Raw genomic sequence first — 15,576 nt, 5'->3', positions numbered from 1 at the left:
AATTTTAAAGTACTTTGTATTTTAAAAGATACTGGATATTTTAAAGGGATTGAACTTTTAATATGTAAAGACTGTGGGACTTTCAAAGTTATTTAGATCTTGGGGATGAATAAGAACTAAGGATTGAGGCTTAATAGTGATGTGTAAGTTGTACTGGCTAGTTTTGTGTCAATTTGGCACAGCTGGAGTTATCACATAGAAAGGAGCTTTAGTTGGGGTAATGCCTCCATGAGATCCAGTCGCAGGGCATTTTCTCAATTAGTGACCAAGAGGGTAGGCCCCTTGTGGGTGGGACCATCTCTGGGCTGGTAGACTTATGTTCTATAAGAGAGCAGACTGAGCAAGCCAGGGGAAGCAAGCCAGTAAAGAACATCCCTCCATGGCCTCTGCATCTTCTCCTGCTCCCTGACCTGTTTGAGTTCCAATCCTGACTTCTTCAGTGATGAACAGCAATGTGGAAGTGTAAGCCAAACAAACCCTTTCCTCCCCAACTGCTTCTTGGTCATGATGTTTGTGCAGGAATAGAAACCCTGACTAAGACACAGGGCTTACAAGATAAGGTTTTAGTTGTCATGCCCAGAGATTGAGTTACCATTGTTTCTGAAAAAAAAAATCTAAAATACTAACTGAATTTACACAAACTAAATTGAGACCAGTGGAAAACATGGTTACAAAAGGCACATATCACCAAATATCAAAGAAATTTCAAAGAATAAAAAAACAAGGATATGGACAAATGTAAGCCTGATTGGGAAAATGCTGCATGACCCCGGTGGCAAATTCCTCCTACCTATCCCAATGATTTATTTTCCTGAATGAGAGACACACATAGATAGCCTTTATATTTTGATATGCCTAAAACAGCTCAATGGCTGGGCCACTTCTTAACATCCAATATTTCCAAGTTATTGTCAACTAAAATCTGTATTTCACCTTTACTACCCTGGACGGCTTTGGACATCCTCCTGGGGGCACTTATCCCTGGCTTTTACAGGTAGGCTGTCTCCCTGTCCTGCACCTCTCAGGCATGATATCTCTCCTTTGCACACATCATGGCAGATCTCCCTCTTCCTCCTCCTTCTTTAGTCCCTTGCTTGGGAATCCGAAAAGTCCTACCTCTGTATCCCTTCCCAGCTTTTGGACACAGACAACTATACTTATCAATCAAAACCAACAAGGAACAGGGTTTGCTTGATCTTTTGAGCAGGACACTGCAAACAGGATTTTGGGTAACTTAAGTAGCATAAGAATACAAGCATCTACAAGAGAACAATTTCACTGGCTACTGGAACTGGTCTCTTCAGGTTCCCTATTCCCACTGTTGGAAATTTTGGCTTAGGTCACTAGCCACAACATCTGACACAGAGATAATATCTAATATATATAAAGAACTCAAGAAGTTAAACTTCAAAAAACACAAATAACCCAAATAAAAATGCGGTACAGAACTAAACAGAGAACTCTCAGCAGGGGAATCTGTAATGACCAAGAAGCACATAAAGAAATTATTAACACTTTTAGTCATCAGGGAAATACAAATTGAAAGAATCCTGAGATTCTACTTTACACAAGTAAGAATGGCTAAGATCAAACCCTCAACTGACAGAACATCCTGGTCTAGGATGTGGAGAAAGGGCAACACTCCTCCATTGCTAGGGGTATTGAAAACTTGTAAAACCACTCTGGAAATCAATCTGATAGTATGTCAGAAAATTGACAATAATTTTACCTAAAAACCCAGCTATACTGCTACTGAGCATATATCCAAAATAAGTGCCACCATACCTCAAAGAAAGGGGCTCCAATATATTCATAGTAGCTTTATTAACAATAGCAAAAAATGGATACAAGCCAGATGCCTCTCAACTGAAGAACAAACAAAGAAAATGGAGGTAATTTACACAATGGAATACTATTCAAATATTAAAATCAAGGACATCATGAATTTGCAGTCAAATGGATGGGACTAGAAAATATCATCTTGAGTGAAGTAATCCAGACCCAAAAGAAAATGTGTGGTATGTAATCACTAACAAATAAATACTAGCAAAAATGTTCAGAGTACCCATGGTACAAAATAAAACCCAAAGAAATTAAACAAGAAGGAAATGTCGAGTAAGGATGCTTGAATCCCACTTAGGAGGGGGAACAAAATAGTCATTGGAGGAAGAGGGAGGGAGAGACATTGCTGGGAAAAGGGAGGACAAGGGGAATATGGGAGTAGGATTGGGCATGGGTAGAGACAAGAATATCAGAGATCCAGGAGAATGATTAAAAATATGCATCTGCCAGGATGGGGGTAGGGGAATTCTCAAGGGAGTCCCAGAGACCCAGAATGAGGGAGGTTCCCAAGAATTAATGCAAGTGACCTTAGCCAAAATGCCCAACAGTTGGAATATGTAACCTAAAGAGACCAGCTCCAGTAGCCAGACTGGACATCCAGTGGAGGGATGGGTACACCCACCTACCAAAAAAAAAACTTTTGACCCAAAACTGGTCCTGCCTAAAAGATATACACAGACAAAGATTAAGCAGAGACTGATGGAATGGCTGACAAGTGACTGGCACATTTTGAGACCCATCTCATGGGCAGGCACCAATCCCTCACACTATTAATGATGTTATGTTGTGTTTGCAGACAGGAGACTACCATAGCAGCCCTATGAAAGGTTTTATCCAGCATCTGACTGAGACAGATGCAGATACATACAGAGACAAACATTGAATGGAGGTTCAAGACCCCCATGGAAGAGTTAGGGGAAGGAATGAAGGCCCTCAAGTAGATGGCAATATCATAAGAAGACCAAAAATTTCTACTAAACTGGACCCCTGGGAGCTCCCAGAGACAGAACCACCAACCAAAGAGCATATGTGGGCTGGTCTGAGGCCTCCAGGACATATGTAGAAAAAAGCTCCCATTTCCGACCTTAGTGAGAGGATGTACCTAATCCTGCAGAGACATGTTTCACCAAGGTGGGGATGTACAGGGGTTGCCCTCTCCGAGGCAAAAGAAAAGGAGGATACAGGAGGCACTCTGCAAGAGAGGAACAAGAGGGGGTAGAATTTGGGGTAGAAAGAAAGGAAGAAAGGAAGGAAGGAAGGAAGGAAGGAAGGAAGGAAGGAAGGAAGGAAGGAAGGAAGGAAGGAAGGACAGAAATGTGACCCCATTTCCCGAATAACAACTCAAATGGTATATAAAGGCCATAAGCTAGGCTCGTTCCATGACTAGCTCATAACTTATATATAATATAGCCCATATATATATATATATATATATATATATATATATATATATATATATACTAGTATAACCCATTTATACTATTCTATATCTGCCACATGGCTAGTTACCTCTCCTCAGTTTCATGCATCCAACTTGCTCCAAGACTAGATAGGAATATCACTTGTCTCACTATTTCCCAAAGTTCCTCTCTCTTTCTCTGCTGGGTATCTCACCTTCTAATTCTGTCTTAGATATTGGCCATCAGATTTTCTTGACAGATGATACTTCCTACACAAGAGTTCATCCATATAGCCATCTTATTTATTGCTGCTCATCTTCAGGCAAACTTAGATGTTCTTTCACAAATATCTGGAATGTGCATAAGAATTAAGTTTTTTATAATCAATTAAATTGTAGTTTAGAAGTGCAATATATGTTTACTCTCCATATAAGCTCAGAATGCTGACATCATGAATACATTGAATTGGAAATTCAAGTAAGTTTATTAAATCAGAGTGTAGTCTTTGAACTGTAACAGATGTGTGCTTAATTTGTTTTTGCCACAGAAGTGATAAATTATTTCTCACTTATCTTTCAATCTATCATCTTTCTATAATCACAATTTACCTCTCATCTACGTAATATTAAATTAGTAATTTATCAAAATACAGATTTCAAGTAAATTATGTCATATAGAAAATTTAGTTCTATTGTTTATTTTTAAGTGTTGAATTGCCAAGCTATTCCTTTTTTTCTTAAAGAAAATGACTGCACGAAAGTCTCATTCACCAATATGCTGAACAGGCAAGGTGCCACTTTTGTGAGCATGTATGTGGTGGAGAGGCAGAAAAGAAAAGAAAGTGAAACATTGTAGATTATGAAGAGCTGGAATTGAAGATGTGAGAGTGGTGAGGAACACCCTATCGTAAATAACCTATGCTTCTATTTAAAGCTGTTGATGCCCTGGCCCATGCTGCCTCTGACGGCTGTGTCTGGATCTGTGGCTTTGCAGCAGCAGTCTTCATGTCCCTGATACCCCTTACCACCAAAGGTTATGTGAATGTCCCTGATCTAGGCTTCTACCTAGGGTCATGTTAACATCCAAAGGCTGTGCAGAGATAGCCCTGCCCCTTACTGGACCCTGCCCCTCACCTTGGTAGTATAGGAAACCTGGCCTTGGTAACATTGATGCAGAAAATATGGCCCTGCCTTTCTCCAGCTATGGCACTCAGCGGAGCTGGCCCCATCCCTCACTGACCTTGCACTGGCATTGATTCAAGAAGATTTGTCCAGCTGTCAGACTAACCAAAGAAGCTACCACCTGCCACACCCACTCCAGTGGAATCTGCGTGACAAGCCCAAAAACTTGACGGAAGTCCTGAAGCAAAAAAGATTCATGGAAACAGGTCTCCTGGAAGTTCTTTGGGATCCTGTAACACAGATGTGTTTCAGGTTTGTCCCTGAGAGTTTTGTGTGCTTTCCTTCGGTATTGTTTTATTATAGGTATCCCCCAAGGAATGATGTGATGAATAGCTAGTTAGATTGAACTTTGCTTCATGGCCTTTCACCGATGTCCTGATGTCCTAGACAGTTCTTGAGCCTACCCTGGGCTTGGAATTTAGTAAGAATGTTACTTATTCAGATGAATTGCCTCCAGTATTGAAAGAGAGATAGTGAAAGAAATCAGGCATTACTATCTACTAAATAAAGTTAGAAATTTCAGGGCAATCTTAACAAAGAAGGTTTAAAATTCTTATTATAGTGATGTATGGCAGACTACATTCCTAAAAGAATTAAGTCCCCAACAACTTCACTTAGAGTAACAGCTGAGTAACTCCCATATACAGAAATTTACAATGGTTTAGGAAGAAGGTTAGGATGTGATTTAAAGAGGGACTAGAGTATTGCATTATTCATGAAAAGGTTACCAAGTTTGGTACTCCCTAGCACATACTTCCACTAGCCCAAAGGAATAGAATAGTTAGGTATTTACTAAGAGCTGGCTTGTGGTGAGTTAAACAATAAATCAGAATTAGAACTATGGCTTGGGCATGAAAGCCCTTGTCCCTGGAGCATAAATCCCTCACACCTGGCTTCTAAAATTACAGCTGACCTTAGATAGAACTGACTTTGTCTCAGTTGTTACATTGCCTGGGTCCTGTCAGTCGTTATGTATGCATTCTTTTGTTTTGTGTAAAGAGTCATTTAGCATCCAGTAATCTCAATGTACCTCGGCTGATGTGTCACCTAACTTCCTTATTTTCTTATAAGTCTGATGCTCACTTTGAGAAATTACACTCAGATCCAGGACTCCCTTGTATTAGTGATTGTCATTTTCACAGACTCCTTGCCCACCTGAGTACTGGGACCCTGATTCTCCTGCAGGTTGAGGGACCAACTGAGTCCAGTCCACAGCAACTGCACAGGCTCAGATCCAGGGCTTTGAGTTGGCCCATATCAACGTATAGCCCATCCATGAACTATGGGAAAAAAATAAATTAGCTGATCCTGAAAAACCAAAGTGGCAGAATCTTCATGACACAGGGAAACAACAGGATATCTAAGAGGAGTTTCAGTGAGGATCCAGAATTGATGGAATAGCAGAAGCCAGGAATCTCAAACCAGACCAATGACTCGTTGCAATGAACATTTGCAAGTAAAGATATTTAGGCAAAAGGGTATACTGTGGGACACACCTTAATACATCACAGCTTCCATGGCGAGATTTTTTTATTATTATTATCTTGGGTTATGTTTTTCCTTTTTTTTTTCTTCTCTTGTTTTGTTTTGTGAGCAAGGTTGCAAGGGCAAGGGGTAGACAGAGATACAGATAGACATAGAGATAGACATAGAGATAGATTGATAGAGATGATATAGATATATAAATATAGATATAAATATAGATAGATATAGGTAGATGATAAGAAAGAGGGAAAGAGAGGGTGGAGAGATGGGTATGATTAGGGTACATGAATGTGAAATTCACAAAGAATCAATAATAACGTTCCTATTAAATTTGTTTGTTCCAGTCACAACTCAATATCATCCCTTTCTCTGTTCCATACTCTGTCATTCAAGTCCTCCCCCAATTTCTCTTTAGACACTCTCTGGGTATCAATCACTGTCCACTCCCATCCCCACATTTCAAGTTGCTACAGGATTAGGCACATCCTTTCCCACTGAGGCCTGAAAAGGTTGTCCATTTAGGTTCCACAAACAGTCAGGTAGGCAACAGGCTTAGGGACAGCCCTTGTTCTCATTGTTTGGTGGGTCCACATGAAGATCAAGCTACTCATCTGCTCCATATGTGCAGAGGGTATAGGTCCAGCCTGCACACACTCTAGGTGACCCCAAAAATCTAATAGAAAAAGTATTTTTAAGACTATACATTGTCTAATACTACTTTTCTGAAAAATTATCAACAGAGTATGTTTAGAAATTAATTTTTCCAGTACCAGAACATTTTCTAATTAAAATTTTTTTCAGAGTTTCATACTTGAGTATGTATTTGTTCCATTTCTACCTCCTAACTATTCTTTTGTCCAAAATACTCTTAAATTCAGGATGTTTGCTTTAGTTATTTTTACTTATGGAAGTGCCCATAAATGTATGTAACAAATATATAATTCTTTGTTAACAATTATATATGTACATAGAATATTATAGTTATGATAGATATATGAGAGAGAGAGAGAGAGAGAGAGAGAGAGAGAGAGAGAGAGAGAGAGAGAGAGATTGGACTAGAGTTTATTGTGAGTGAACAGCCAAGTGTGTATTAAGGTTGACCACTTGGGATTGGATTTCANTATGTACATAGAATATTATAGTTATGATAGATATGAGAGAGAGAGAGAGAGAGAGAGAGAGAGAGAGAGAGAGAGAGAGAGAGAGAGATTCTACTAATTCCAATTATTATTGCCTGTATGAGGATGTATTAAGGTTGACCACTTGGGATTGGATTTCAGGTGGCTTATCTAATTACATCATTTTTTCCCTTCTCTTTCATCCAAACCTCCCACATAACTCCATGAATTGGAATTCAAATTCATGACCTCTTTTTTATTCATTAACTGTTGATACATACATTCATGCATACATACATATACGTATATTTCTAAATATATAAGTACATTCTTTCACTTTGAAATTTTCTGACTTGTGGGTCCACATAAGAATTTTTAACAAATCCTTAGTTCTGAAGATAGCATGAGCTTTGGATAAATGACAAAGAAATAAAACTCAAATCAACCACCACTTCATCTCTACTAGCTAGATTTCATAATGGTAAAATGTGTTTTCAGTCTAATTGTTAAAAAGTAAAACATCAGTTGTCTTACCCAACTTTGGATCTAGCATATACCAATATTTATTTCCAGGCAAGAAGTGTTTGGTGTTGTGATAGTGGTAGGATTATTATAGAGTCACTAACCATTTTATGATTGGATTTCATACCTGCTCCCCAGAATAGACTTTCATGTTTGTTACTGCAATCCCAGTCAAATGTCCATACCTGTGATAAAAACACTTACTACAACAAATTTGGGATGAAATGGCATTTATTTCATCTTACAATATACAGTACATAATCAAGAAAACCCAGAACAAGAACTCAAGTCAGGAACCCAGAGTTAGGAAATGAAGCAGAAGCCATAGAGAAACATGACCTATTGGCTTGTTCCTCATTGCTTTCTTATCTTAATTCCTAATACAACCCAGGATTACCAGCTCAGTGGTGGCACTTCCCATCATGAGCTACAAATATCTATAGCAAAAATTAATCAATAAAACACCTGGTGAGTCTTCCTGAAACTCTATCCAAGTTGTATCCCAACCTATGAGATCTCACCTGGGTCCCACATCTAGTTCTTCAATCAAATCTGGCTTCTCTAAAGATATGCCTTACCTTTTCACCAACAAAAAGTCCCTTTAATACAACATGCAACCTATCCATATAGGCATATATACCTTTACACTATGGGAAATACATCCTGTTCAAAGGTCAAGTATAATATGTACACCTGACTTCAGTACTCCAAGTTATTTCCAACCTGTAGGCCCATCTTGCCCATGTATCTGCTATTCTACTCCAATCTTCTTTGTCTATATTAGACTTAGAACTAACAAAAGAAGTGCATATACCCAGACTTTATCACAAAATACCAACAATATGACAAATTAGGCCACTGTCTTCTCTCCAAAATGTACTAGTACTATAGAAATGTTTGCCAAGGAAGATTATTTAGATAGGCACCAAAAGACAGAATTTAAAAGAGCAATCATAAATGTGATAAAAAAATTCAAGTAATTTAAAGAAGGCACAAAGAAATAGATCAATGAAATTAAAGAGAATGGTCTTGTTAGACATCAGTGGGAGGGGAGGCCCTTGGTCCTGGGAAGGTTCAGTGTACCATTGTAAGGGAATGCCAGGGTGGGGAGACAGGAGTGAGTGAGTGGGTGGGTTGGTGAAGGAGCACATTCATAGAAGCAGAGGGAAGGAGGATGCAATAGGGTGTTTCTGGAAGGGAAACCAGGAAAGGAAGTAACATTTGAAATGCGAATGAATAAAATATCCAATAATAAATTTTAAAAAACAAAATTAAAAATAAAGAACTCAGGGAGAACAAACAACTAAGTGATAACCAAGAAATACAGCAATAAAACTGATAGAAATGAGAACAAAAACAGTCTAGAGCTTAAGAGCAGAATTCAGCCAGGCAGTGGTGGTACTTGGGAGGCAGAGGTAGGCAGATTTCAGAGTTCAAGACCAGCCTACTCAAAGTAATTTGCAGGACAGACAGGGCTATACATAGAAACCCTGCCTTGAAAAAAGGGTCAAATTTAATGAGAATAATGAAATATTGAAGAGCAATTATGTTGATATAAAAATAAAATTGGAAAACTCAATAACTTAATAAGAAGATTCAGTGGAAAATTTTTCAAGTAGAATGAATCGAGTAAAAAAAGAGATTGTCAGGATTTGAAAAAATGTACATACTCTAGACAAAATGAGTATGTAATGTGAATTTTTAAAAAATACATCAAATCAAATTAGAGGAACAAACAGAAAATGTAGAACACACACAAGAAAAGAGAAGAGAAGAGAAGAGAAGGGAAGGGAAAGGAAAGAAATAAGAAAAGAAAAAAGAAAATAAGAGAAAAGAAAAAAAGAAGAAAATCCTAACCTTCAAATTGTAAGCTTTGAGGAGGGAGAATAATGCCAAATCTACAGTATAAAACAGATCTTCACCAAGATCATAGAAAAGTCTCCAAATCAAGTAAAGACACATCAAAAACAATACAAGAAGAACACAAAATGCTTAATCAATGATAGCAGAAGAGAAAATTCCCATAGTATATGATAGTTAGAGCACTAAGTATACAAAACAAAGAAATTACATTGAAAATTTCAAGAGAAAAACCACAAATCATAAATAAAGAAAAAATCCATCAGTACTACTGCTGATTTCTCAATGAAAAATTTCAAAGTCAGAAGTAGTGAGCAATGCATTTCCAAGTCCTTAAAAGCTATGATGGCCAATCTAATATACTATACACACAAAAACTACATCATATATAAAGGATAAAGGAAAATGTTCTACATGGTAAACAACCAACAGACCAAACCTAATGAAAACGTGAGAAACAATATTTAAGTTTAAAGATACAAATAAGTATAGCCAAAAGACTGTGAAAAGAAAATGATAGTACAGCTGATAACATAAACAACAACAAAAAATCTACAGCAGGATGACTACAATCAAGACACATTTCAATAATAAATTTAAACACAAATGACTTCAATTCATTAAACAAAAGACACATGAATCAAGAAACAAGATCCATCTATCAAGGAACTACAAGGAATATATCTTAGCTTGAGAAGTCTTAAATCATGCTTTCTGTGAACATATCCTAAGATGTAAAACTTTACTTAGAGCTCCTTTGACTTCTGTGTTTCTCAGACTGTAGATAATGGGGTTTAACATGGGAGTAATGACTCCATACAACATAGAGATGAGTCTGTCTCTACCAGGAGAGTGTTGACTGGAGGTTGGGCGAATATAGGTAAATATAGTTGTGCCATAGAACAAGAAGACTACAAGAAGATGGGAAGCACATGTGGAGAAAGCTTTACGCTTTCCTTCTGCTGACCGGATCTTTAAGATGGTAGAGACTATGTATATGTAGGAGATCAAAGTGATCAGAAAAGCACCAACCCCACAGATACCTCCTATCACTAAAACAAGCATTTCTGCCATATAGGTGGATGAACATGACAGGGCCACCACAGGTGGAATATCACAGTAGTACTGGTTAACTCTATTAGAATTGCAGAAAGACAGGCTAAAGGTGGACATTGTATGAACAAAAGAGTTCAGAAACCCAGCTGCCCAAGTCCCAAACAACAGCTGCACACAGCGAACCTTGGTCATGATGAGGGAGTAACGCAGAGGGAAGCATATGGCCACATAGCGGTCATAAGCCATCACAGCCAGCAAGAAGACTTCAGTCCCAGCTAGGGCCACCAGGAAATAGAGCTGTAAAGCACACCCAACAAAGGAAATGCTGTGATCCTCAGTCAAGAGATTCTTGAGCATCTTGGGGACGGTAGCTGATGGGCAGCATATGTCCAGCAAGGACAGATTTGCCAACAGGTAGTACATGGGAGTCTGGAGCTTTTTTTCAGTCACAATGGCCAAGAGGATGAGCCCATTTCCCAGCAAAGTGATCTGATAGATGATGACAAAGGCCACAAAGAGTGGATAGCGCACCTCAGGGAGGTCAGAGAGCCCTATAAGGATGAACTGAGTCACTGTGGTAAGATTGTAGATGTCCATCTCCTTTGTCCACAGGATGTTTCTAATGGAAATGAGAGCACAGAATACAGATTAGAATGATGAAGCAGAGATCCTGCTTCTGAGAAACTGGGAACATAGCACAACATGGTTGAAAGAGGTATGTGTTACCTCTATCTTAATTATTATTATCGCATTATGGTGGATCATGACCTTTTTTATATATTTCAGATTCTATTTTCGAGTATATTATCTACGTTGTTAAGAGATATTGGTCTGTAATTCTCTTTGTTGAATCTTCCTGTGGTTTGAGGAGTCTCATAGCCTGAATTGGGCAATGTTCCTCCTGTCTCTATTTTATAGAATAATTTCAGAGCTGTAGGCATTAAATCTTTTTTAAATGTCTGGAAGAATTCTATAGTAAAGTCTTCTAGCCCTGGGTATTTTTGTTGTTGTTATCGCTGGAGAAGTTTTAATGATTGCTGCTAATTTACTAGAAGTTATAAGTCTATTTAAACTGTATACCTGATCTTGCTTTAACTTTTGGTAGGTGGTGCCTATCGAGAAAACTATTCTTTTATTTAGATTTTCCAATTGGATGGATTACAGGTTTGTAAAGTATGTCCTTACAATTCTCTGATTACATTACTGTCTATTATGTGAATTTATCTTTTAGACATTCTAAAACTTCTGTGTATTTATATTGTTTCTGAATATATGAAATCCCCATTCCATCTCTGGAAGAAATTCACTAACTAAATGGACCTTGAAAATTCATGACTTGTTAATCATATAGAATCCTTATGTAAATTTAACTTCACAGTTCATTAAAAACTGACATAATTTTCACATTACTTTAAACATTTATTACATTGTTATGCCTTATTTTAATGTATATGACACTAGACACTTCTTCAGTCTAAATTAAGGTAGAATTACTTTATTACACAGCTGCTTACTTCATATATTCTCCTATGCAATCATGTTATATATACAAATATATTCAATGGTAGAAAAGACTATAATGCTAAAAATTATCAAAATTATAGGAAATCATATCAACAACGAATCTTGTGTGTATGAATGACTTATGACTTCTTCAACATATATTTTACTTGGAAGAACTAAATGTAGAGACAGTCCTATAACTTTGATACCATATCTTTATGATATGAACAATTCCATTCCATTAACATATGCATAATAATGATGTTAACTAAATTGTTCAGAAGAAGTTAATCAAACTTGTAGAAATTAACACTGTGCTTGGTGGTTTTGAAAACAAATTTTCTGTAGTACCACATACTGGACAATTTGTAGAATAACCTGGTTAGAATATAAATGAAAATTTACATTCTATAATCTGATTCCTGTTTGTTTCCTTGTGAAACAATGAATACTTTCTTTAGAAAGTTAAAATGCACAGAAATAGAATATAAATAATATATAATGGTTTTATCCCCAATTCTCTCATATAATAAATCTCTACATTTAGGAGGCTAAGACCAGGGAAATGTAAATTTGAGGCAACCCTGAACTACAAAGCAAAACCCTGTTTCAAAATAAAAGAAAAAGAGAAAGCACTACAATGTGCTCCTCTTCATTCCTCATGCAACAACAGATTTGGAATGTAACTTCAGAATAAATAAACTTCTATTGCTAGTCTTTTCATATCTTGAACTATGAAAAATATTACAATCATTACAAATATATGTATGAAATTATAAAGTTAATGAAGGATTTTCTTGGATGAATAGCAATGACTGAAACAAAAATTAAATTGTCTCAATTATTAGTGTCTCTAATTTTCACAATCTTGTGTAGCTCTTACATTTTATCCTATGTATTAGTCTTCCAAATAATAAAAGATGTTCAAATAGAATGTGTCACTTTTATTGCAATAGCAACATCTTCAAGCTACAAATGTTTACTTATACAATTACTTATTGTTTCCTCATACAAATTTGGCGTTTTCAAACAAGAATTAAAAGAAATATATTTTAGAATATTCTGATTAAATAAACATATCCTAATCTTCAGGTAGTAATAATATATATATATATACATATATAAGTGTGTGTATATATACATATATAAAACAAAATATAATACATTTTTTTATATTTATACATTATCATTTGAGTGTATTCCATGAAACTAGTGATCCTTGAAACACAGAACTTGACATTTGCTTACATGTAAAGACTGCATATATTTATCAACCTTTTCAATCTAGTATTAATATAACTTATTAACAATTTGTGATGCAATCAAAAGTAAATATTTTTATCAATCACATACTTCTCAGAAACAAGTTCTAGAATCTTAAGAAAGGATCAATAGTTTCCTAGCTAGAGATTTAGGGAAGTTTTATAAAATTCAATCTCTCCAAGTGTATTTTATGATTACTTGATGTACCTAAAAATATATAAACATGCAGATGGAAATTAATAAAAGAATAATATATATGGAAAACCTTACATTCCTATTAAAAATTGCATACAATTCAGATATTCTTACCATTTCTGACTTAGAACTTTGCATATGGCAAACTTTAAAAATATTATCCTGGAAACTACCTACTTTTTAGAATATTCAAGTTTCCTTCACATAGGGAAATATAACAGATACAATTTAGCAAAAAATAGAACATATATAGCTTAAATTATACAACTTATAAAACAATTTTATTAGCATATGTATCAATAGCAATAAAGTATTGCATTTAAATTATACTTAAAATAGATTATGTTACCAATAAATAGTTTCAAAAAGACAAAGTAGATGATTGAGCAACAAATTATATCAGTAGGTTAAAAACCAAATTAACACTTGTTCTTAGGACTCACACTAGGGGTTAGTCAATGATTTATATATTCCCATTCTCTCCTTAGGGAAGCAGGATAATAAGAACTCTAGGGAGAATATCTATATTACTACCAAGTTAGGAATAGGGACATAAAACTAATTAATTTGATATTTGGATTTAGTATAATTCTGTTACATGAGTGCCATTTTTATTCCTTGTAATAGCCCATGGGTATGGACCACCTGGAATGAACTTGGCCTATAGTAATTCTGTGATAAGATATTTATTTTGTGGTTTTGAAGAGTGCCTTCTGTAAATAACAATAACTTCCCCTGATGTAAAAGTTTGAGCTTGAATTACAGAATATACTAAAATCGAAGGTTTTATAATAACCATATGGCCAAAGTAAAGGAATACATTGGTGAGAGGAAATTAAAATTTGTGATTACAAAAATCAGTCATTGAACATATCATCATATTTTCTGTAAATAACCTCTTTATGATACAGCAAATATTACTATATATTCATTAGCACACAAGATATCTTATGAAAACTATGTGCCATCAACATGAGAGAACTGTTGTGAACATATACACAAACCCATTTGAATATGAAACATTTTAACTGTATACTTTTTATTATTTTTTTAAATTTAATTTTCTTACTTGCTCATTTTGCATCCAGATTGCTACACCTATCCCTCTTTCTTGCTCCCATTATCCATCTCATATTTCCCTCCGATTTCTACCAACCAAGGGGAGCACCCCTAGGTATTCCCCACACTCTGCCACTTCAAATCATTGCAAGCATAAGTACATGTACTCCCACTGGCATCATATAAGACAGAATGGCTAGTAGAATATATCCAAAATACAGGCAACAACTCTTGGGATAACCCATATTCTAGTTGTTCAGGACCCACAGGAAGGTCAAGTTGCACATCTGCTACATAGAAGCAGGAAGGCCTAGGACCAACACTTGTATGGTCTTTGCTGGTTCATACTCTGAGTCCTCCAAGTTTCCAGTTTAGTTGACTCTGTTGGTCATCCTGTAGAGTTCCTGTCTCATTCAAGACCTGAAATCCTTCCTCCTATTTTTCCATAAGAGTTCACAAGTTCCATTCACTGTGACGCTGTGGGTTTCTTTATCTGTCTGAGTCAGATGCTGGGTGGAGCCTCTCACAGAACAACATACTTATGTCTGCAAGCATAACAGTATCATTAGTAATGTTAGGGATTGGTATTTGCCCAAAGAATGGATATCAATATGAGTCAGTTAATGGTTGGCCATTTCCTCAGGTTCTGTTCCCTCCTTCATGCCTGCATTACTTGTAGACAGAATAAAATTTGTGTTGGAAATTTTGTGAGGGGGGTTAGTGTCACTATTCCACCACTTGGGTTCCTGTCTGGATACAGGAGATGGCCTCATCAGTTTCCATATCACCATTGTAGTGAGTCACAGTTAAGGTCACCCCCCATTGATTCTTGGGCATCTATCTTATGCCAGGTCTCTGTCTCAGCCTAGAGATGGCCCCTAACTCTTCACACCTGTCAAATGCAGATTTTCATTCATTTTCATGGTCATCTAGAAATCTATCCTGTCCTACCCAACACCAGATCCTGAATACAGCATTCCCCTCCCCCATTCTACTTCCCTCCCAATTCCCTCAATCTACCTGCCCCTTATGACTATTAATTCCCTCCTTGTAAGTGAGATTTAAGCTTCCTGACTTTGGAATTCCTTCTGG

The 15,576-nt window shown here is 36.5% G+C and overlaps 1 protein-coding gene across 1 annotated transcript; it reads right to left on the bottom strand.

Annotated features, from left to right (window-relative positions):
* Positions 1 to 10,113: 10,113 nt before the first annotated feature.
* On the bottom strand, positions 10,114 to 11,061 carry LOC110312978 (olfactory receptor 5V1-like). Its single transcript, XM_021186975.1, has one exon. The coding sequence runs from the start codon at positions 11,059 to 11,061 to the stop codon at positions 10,114 to 10,116; it is 948 nt and encodes a 315-aa protein (XP_021042634.1).
* Between the last annotated feature and the right edge of the window lie 4,515 nt (positions 11,062 to 15,576).

Source organism: Mus pahari, chromosome 1 (assembly GCF_900095145.1).
Source record: "Mus pahari chromosome 1, PAHARI_EIJ_v1.1, whole genome shotgun sequence".
Taxonomy (NCBI): domain Eukaryota; kingdom Metazoa; phylum Chordata; class Mammalia; order Rodentia; family Muridae; genus Mus; species Mus pahari.
This window is presented reverse-complemented; position numbering and strand designations above follow the sequence as displayed.

Coding starts and splice junctions, on each gene's coding strand:
- LOC110312978 (XM_021186975.1), bottom strand. CDS start 11,061: ATGGACATCTACAATCTTACCACAGTGACTCAGTTCATCCTTATAGGG.